We start from the raw sequence: 7,933 nt of genomic DNA, 5'->3' as shown, positions 1-7,933 counted from the left end.
CTTATAAAACAGCAGAAGCATCTGACACCATTCACATCCTAAATTCAGCTGTGAATTTGCTCTCAGTTATTAAAATTGTAAGCAAAGGGCGTAAAATGACCTTTATTAAAAGAAATAATTCACCTATGATCCAGAAGGTGAACTAACTGCCAAAAGATCATCTAATAATGGCAGCTACTGTATGACATAAGAATGGCATCAAATATCTAAACAGTCCTATAAGTGAAATGCTACTACATAGAAGGTAGCAGATTCCTATGGCTTCACAGACTAGGAATATGAATTGGAAAAGTATTCTGAAGTTGGGAAAGATTTCAATAGAATTAGATGAGGGCAGTGCGGTCAAGGAGCCATGGGAGTTGTGCAGCATGGTAAAACAGTAATGCCTGTTGTTCGAAACTAGCAAAATGCATTTTAAAAACTTCTTGGACTCAGTACACTGTCAATGGAGACAGTGTCTACTGCTGGAAACTTTTATTTTCTCCCATTTAATGATGATTTTTTTCAAGATTCATGTTTGTCTATTTTCTGAGGAAAAAGTCTGAGGTCACGCAGATAGGCCTAATAAAAACATTCAAAGTCATGGTGGAAAAGCACATAGGCTGAATATGTCAACAATCAACAAAAATATTTCTGAATTCTGAAGGTACCATCCACTAGCCTACAGTACAAAATGGTTCACAGCAAATTTGTCTTCCTATGGAGAGCTAATCAAACAATGGTAGGAAAAGCCCATACTATGACATTCGGTGCCAACTTGCCAAAGGAGCCGTTCTACAGCTGCTTGCCTATCAAGTTGTTCCACACATGGAGATGAAACACCATATGAACTATGGTGTAGGAGAAAGCCTTTTTTAACACACACGAGGATTTTCAGGTGGAGTTCAACAGTTCACAATCCGAAACCTCGTCGCAAGAAGTGGGATAAGAAGTCACAAAGTTGACTTTCGTAGGCTACAGCCAGGAAACAGTAGGCCATCGATTCGTTGATAGTAGGAATGTGTAATCTTCGCGGAAACGCCCCGGACGTACTGTAACGTATTTAGTGAATTATCCACGCGTTTCGTCACAGTGCCTTGGTACACAACCCATTCCTTTCATTGTCCTTCGTGGACGTATTATAAACATAAAGGTTTGAAGTCACATCGAAACGAACAGTGCATATTAATATTACAGTATAGTTTAGATGAATCATTCACCAGCAGAAAGTAACTGCTGACTTTTCGTTTCTGTTAATGTGTCAGTAGGCAATACAAATAACCATTCTGCCACAAATTTTCGTTTTTATTTTCGTGGTGATTATAATAACAATAAGAATTTCATGTAGCTCGGTAGCGTGGTGCTAGTATATCAATCGAATCATCGAATGCGTCATGCCTACACACTCCAACATCTTTGGTTTTATCCAGTAATCTCTGTCGAGGAGCCTCTTTGAGGAAAACTTTTCAACTTGTTCGCGCCTGCATTCCGGTGCTGCCACCTATAGTAAAATAACGTACGCCATGTTAGTAGCAAGGGAAACATGGACGGAATTTCGTGAACATGCAACCTTTCAAAAATCGAGCTGAGACTTTTATTGCACTGTTTATTCTAATCGCTCTTGGTGTATTGTCTGCGTACCTGGCAGTGTTTTTAGCGTTTTTGGGTGTGTGTGCGTACCTGTACTTGGAGTACGAAGCTAACAACCTAGGTTTCCATGTGGAGGTACTGAAGTCAGCGATTTTGAGTACATCAATTTGGTTGCAGTCAACAATGTCTTCTTTTGTTAGGAATCTTCAACAGCGATCAGGGTTGGTGAGTGATGAACCGAAAAGTGAAATCCGTAGTATTTCGCGGGCAGATTTACCAGTGACTTCAAGGCTGAGGCGTGTGTCGATCGCAACGAATGGAAGCCGTTACTCAAGAAACAGTGATTTAAACATTAGTCGTAGTGTTTCCAGCCCAACGAGATATCGTCTCTCCCCTGCGAATCGAAGTGTATTGGACGTGTGTAATAGAAGTGACAGCAGGTCGCCGCAGAAACAGTCGTACAATGAAGCTATGGGTTATGCCTACAAGTCATCACCGTGGAACAGAAATGCCCATTCTCCCCTTTCCGAGAAGGCTAGGTCGCCCAAAAACACTAGTGTGAGAACAGTTCAGAATGTGGGTGGACCTCTCCTGGCGTCTCCTCGTTCTAATACAAACAAGACTTTCGATCTCAGGTATGTAGTGTGTGTGTGTGTGTGTGTGTTGTGTATTTCGTTAGACCTTTCCTTTTTTTTTTTGCAGCGAAAGTCAGCGAGGAGTTAATGGATTTTCATTGTGATGCTTAGTGTGTTTCATATTTCACAGTGCATCAAGTTTACAGAAGACGCGCCACCTTCCCCCTCTACACCTTACTGTGTGTCGGTAGGCTGATCTGTAGTATTGCACTAGGTCTAGGTGAAGTGAGGTGTTAGTCTGGTAGAGTTGTTGAAGGTTAAAGACTGATCTGTTGACTAACATGCATTGCTTGCCTTTGCTACTTTGTATTTCATGTATGTATACTTGGGCCACCATCAGTTATTTCCTGCGCAAATGACGAAGCTTGTCTACCGCTTCAATTCTCATTTCTTAATTCAGTTTCGACAGAATTACATGGTTTAATTCCACCGCTGCGGAACGCAATAAAGCATTTCAAAAAAAAGAGAGAGAGATCTACAACAATTCAATCTTCAGATTGAAGAGAACAATCTCATAATCTCATTGAACCAAAAATTCTAATTCCACTTGGGCACGATGATTCATCTAGTCAGAGAAATTAATTACATAGGCCTATCTGAGAAATTATTAATTGTATTAGGTATTACTATATACAGACCTAGTTTCTGCACAGGAATAATTATGACATGGAATTGTTGGGTCTAATTCATGAGAGTGTGATCAGCGGACCATTATTTTACACAGTAATATTAATTAGTTATACGTGTGTTTACTTTATGGAGTTAATACCTGTTTTATTTGGATTTCTGCCTATTTCCTTCCACATTGCCTCCTATTTTGACTCGTGCATTCTGTATGTCGAAATATGTTGCACACAGAGATGCTATTAATCTTGCAGATTCTTCTGAGATGTCTCACACTTTTTCACCACTGTCTTTGTAGAAAGTTAAAGCTGCCCACTGTGGGCAAGAGTAGTTAAGTGCAGTTGCCACCTTCTGTAGAGCCTCTGATGGAGGCAGTATCATAGTGTGCAACATGGGCCATGGCAGGCTGGAAGTGTAGATTAACTGAAATCTTTATACTGCTTCTTCAATTCAAAACCAGATTGTCACCTTTCAACATAATGTGCGCCTCAGGCTATGTTAGAGCAATATATCTCCCCCAACTAAAATTTTTGTATTCACATAATTGGCCTTGCCAACTCTCAATCAAATTGTCAAATTTCAGCCTAACGTGTTGAGTTACTTTACAAATCAGTCTGACACCAACACTTACACATTTCACAAAATATTGTCAGTTTTCTATTTACTTCTCATTTGCATAATGCCACAACTTCATTATGTCACAGTATGAACCTGAACTCTGATATCACAGGTTGAGTTGATCTGCAGGTGCTGTCCATTCCATTTGACTGACTTGGCACAGAAAATATGATTATTAAGATTTTTATGTCTTTTGACAGCTGATCTGCAGCATTATGCTAATTGTTTGCTTTTCTGGCCTGCCTTAAATTTTTCAATAGTTTTATAGAAATTTGGTAAAGATTATGCAGTGTGTGATGTGGGGTATAAATGGATTTGCCTTAACTAGTACGTAAACAAAGTACTGCTACAGCACACAGTGACATAAATTAACTAAGATAGTCACCGCATTTTACAGCAAGCGTAGATTCACAACAAGCACTCAGTGAAGTAAATTTTGTCCACTGTCTTCATTCCGGAGTAGAAATAAAGATGTAAATTACTTATGCTTATGCATGCCCCCTTTCTCAAGAGTAGTTAGCAAATGTGTGGATGAAGAAATTAGTTAGATTTCATTATGGGAGTTCTGCCAGTGTTTAAAGTGTCCTTACAGTGTTGGCAGCTTTCCTGCTGCTGTAGGCAGTTCATTTCTGATGATCATAGCGTATCGGATGGTAGAATGCAATAGCCAGTGAGAATTGCTGAATCTAATGACTTGGATTGGTGGGAGATACTAATTGATTTTGTTTTCAGCATGGATAGTGTGAGATCGATGATTAGTGATTGTCTATTATGCATTATAAAGTTGGTTACTGGTTTTGATATGTACTCCTGGAAATACGGAAGCGTCCGATCCCACCCGTCTGCTTTGACCTATGACGTCACAAATATGGTGGAAACAAAAACAAACACACACACTTTCCACAAGAAGCCTAATGACACTACCGGGACAAGCACGGGAAATGGGGTGTTTTGGGTGGGGGGCAAACTAAATGTAAACAAATTTAGACGCCTTGCGTAGCTACAACGTGTTAGTGAAGACAGCCATTCATGAATACCCACCCACCTCCCCAGGGGTCGTAACCCCTGCAACCCATGGAAGATAAAGATGCTTCAGTGGCTGATTAGTGTTTTTTGTCTTTAAAAAAAAAAGAATCTCACGGGATAGAACGAACAGATCAGAAAGATAAATATAGTAAACTAAAACAGAAATTGGAGGAAACAGATAATTAAAATAAGTAATAAGTGTTTTTAAATTTTAAAAAAAATCTCAAGAGATAGAACGAACAGATCAGAAAAGTAAACAAAATAAGATAAAACAGAACTGGAGACAGCCCCACTCAAACCAAACTCCGCGCCATCATGACGTCACACACGACAACACCCTTACGTCACGGGTCAAAGCCGACGCGTGGGATCGGACGCTTCTGTCGACCGTACTCCTTGTATGTTTCTTGGAAAATAGCAGGATTTCTTGTGGGCTACTGTTTCGTATTAGTGTTATATATTTTGGTTGAGAGTTGCCAAAGCCAATCAGTGTGACTGGAGGTAAACTGGCTATGTTAATGGACTAGTCTGTAGTGTAGTCCGACATCTAGGTTAGATTGAGAAGTTGGTTTGGTTGAGAGTTGGCGAAACCAGTGAGTGTGACTGGAGGAAAACATACAGTGGTGATGGGGTGGTCTGTAGAGTGGCCCACTGATTGTTTCAAAAACTTTGTTGGGTAGGCCTATTTTCGAAATGTTCCCGATTTCTGAAGTCTTGGTTGTACAGGAACCAATGAGTTCAAATTTCATCAAGTATTCTCTTTTACATGACAACATCCTGCACACTATATTCTATTATGCCACCATGTAATTCAATACATTTCATATAATGACAATGTTTATTGAACTCTTTATTTTCTCATTGGTTTCACCAGTGTCTTGTCTAATCATTTGACTCATCATGTCCCCTTCCCATCATTCATCACACAAACAGTTACCAATTGCAGCACATGACGGAAAAGCCACAAACCTTGTAAGTGCACTTTTACTGCTGTCGTCCACCGGTCACTTCTGGAAGCTCATATCTATATCCTATAAATGATGCTGTTGGTCTGTAGGAGCAGTGTCACACTGTCTACTTAACCATGTGACTTGGTCTAAATAATTTTTTGTCATGGTATGAGTTTTGCACATTATGGAGCACTGAGGAATATTTCAGTGCATGGCATTTATGCCCAGACAGGTCATGGGGGAAGATACTCTTTTCTTCTTTGTCTCCATCTACTGCTCTTAAATAGCTATACTATGACAAAGGATGTTTGTTTTGATCTTTCTCAGAGGTGTCACTGAGTATTGTCCAACATTTAGGTATATCACCAGGTTACATCAAAATTTCCCCGTCTGTTAAATATTGTCAAAGATTGTGTCTTAATGTAGGCTGTGTCCCCACGATGCGTCTTTCGTGGTGCACAGTCGTAGATGCATGAGAATAAAATTTGTGGAAACAATGCATGGGCATTCTTGTGGTGTCCATGTGGCGCCTCATTGGGCGAGCAGTCTGTTACGAATCCCCTTATTTGGTTGAGGTTGTGTTGCATTTATAGAGGTGAAAAGGCGACAGAAAAAGAAAACATGGAAGTGGCTGTATGTAAAGCAGTATATTTATAACAGAGGTATGAGAAATACAAAGCAATGACAAGGTTTTGTCTGCAAATTTCAGGTGGTGCTCACAACGAGATTTTAGGTTTTCTGCTTGGGAAACTGCAGCAATAAGGCTGGCAATGAAATTTTGTCAACTAGTAACTAATGACTTATATTCTTGTTTGAATTATTCTTGAATTCAAAACAAAGCATTTCAGTTCTATAAAATTTTTAATTTATGATGTGGATTAATTTTAATGTATTATTCGATTGATTTATACCTCTTTTCACTGTAGGAATTGCTTAAGCTTGTAATTTTTAGCATATTTTGTTCCTATATAATATTACAATTTGTATCTGTTGGCATCTACAAGTACTGTATAATTATGACTCATTCAATATCCGTGCAATTGTCTTGCATATTCGATAAATGGAACACGAATAAATAAATAAGAGTTAAAGTTAATATCACTGAAACTGAGAAATACTTGAGGGAGATTCTTAGTCTTTATGTGAAGGTTAATTTACTTTCAATGCATTATTTGTATTTCATCATGAAATATGATATGTAGATTAACATCCTCGGATTTGACAGATCTGCGAGTTTCATAGACGCCAGCGTCCACTAGAAGGGAGGTTGTGTTTATAAGTTTCGTATTGTTTTCATCATTGGTGTGCTACTTTTCTGTTTTTAGTAGTTTGTAAAGGAGCTACACATACTCAATCACTTCTTTTTTCAGATGTCAGGCTCCTCACTTGTGATTTTAAGTCGCCATAATATTAATATTTGTCCATTTTTCATATACATTTTTCTTAAATTTTTGGGTCATTCTTCTCAGTTATCGTACTTCAGAACTTACGGTATCTTATTCTTTACAGAAATATGATTGGGGACTGTTTATCTAATATGTGATGCTCAGGACAACACATCTCAGATTTTTGTTCAAGTAATCTTCAGAAGCGGCATTCCACATGACTTTTTTGTTTGTCTGTAATCATCAGTAAACTTTGATGTGCTTCCATCAGAGTTAGCAGACATTATTGCTCATAAATTGCTTCACACCATTGACCTCAGCACACTGCACAAACACACACATTCGGTCCCGAGCTGTGTGTCACCTGCTAAATAGCACAAAGATTCCCACCAAACCCAGGTAGCAATGCTCTGATGCACAGGCTCCATTTCCAGGAAATTAAATACGCACAAATGTACATGCATAGTTGCGCTGTTGGAAATTGAAGCACATGCGCAAATGCGTCATGTGGATGCACCTTTAAAAATTTCTTCTACATGTTGTAACCACTTATTTTCCCTTTCCTCTTTGCTTTTGCACAAGAGGTCTGAAAGGACAGCTTCTCAGTTTGACGTTCCTCCTTTTAAATTTGTTCAGCATTCCAGCCACATCAAAAACATTTGGACAATCTTGACTGCTCAATAGTTTGCTCTACAGTGTCCTCGAAATCCCTTTATGTATGACACAAAGGTACACCCAATTTTGATGTTTGTGGAGAAAGGAAGATGTAATTCCATTGTGAAATTTCTAAGTGATGCTGCTTTTGTCATTTAACTGCTATTTTATTTCCTTCGTAGTATGCTGTTGCTATTTTGGCTCTAGAACCATTTTCAGATGGTTATAATTACCATACACATCTCAGCAGTAGTACATTGTCACATTATTATAGTTTCCTCAATGAAAGATCATACTGAACTGTTAATAGGAAACATACCATTACTGTCCTTTTGAAATTAGTTAAATTTCACGTCGATAGCATGTCAGAAATATCATATTCATTAATCAGCTCTACAGGAATTATAATGCTAATGCCACTTTTATGGAATGTCACAGTACTTAGTGAAATTGTAATGTAGGTTATCAATAA

The 7,933-nt window shown here is 38.6% G+C and overlaps 1 protein-coding gene across 1 annotated transcript in view; it reads left to right on the top strand.

Annotated features, from left to right (window-relative positions):
• Positions 1-1,510: 1,510 nt before the first annotated feature.
• Positions 1,511-7,933, top strand: part of LOC124553736 (mucin-19) — a 136,537-nt gene continuing 130,114 nt past the window's right edge. Inside the window, exon 1 of the mRNA XM_047127667.1 lies at positions 1,511-2,204. Within this exon, the coding sequence (XP_046983623.1) occupies positions 1,543-2,204 (662 nt within the window). The 5' untranslated portion in view covers positions 1,511-1,542. The remainder of the gene's footprint in view (positions 2,205-7,933) is intronic.

This window comes from Schistocerca americana, chromosome 11 (assembly GCF_021461395.2).
Source record: "Schistocerca americana isolate TAMUIC-IGC-003095 chromosome 11, iqSchAmer2.1, whole genome shotgun sequence".
NCBI classification, from domain to species: Eukaryota; Metazoa; Arthropoda; class Insecta; order Orthoptera; family Acrididae; genus Schistocerca; species Schistocerca americana.
This window is presented reverse-complemented; position numbering and strand designations above follow the sequence as displayed.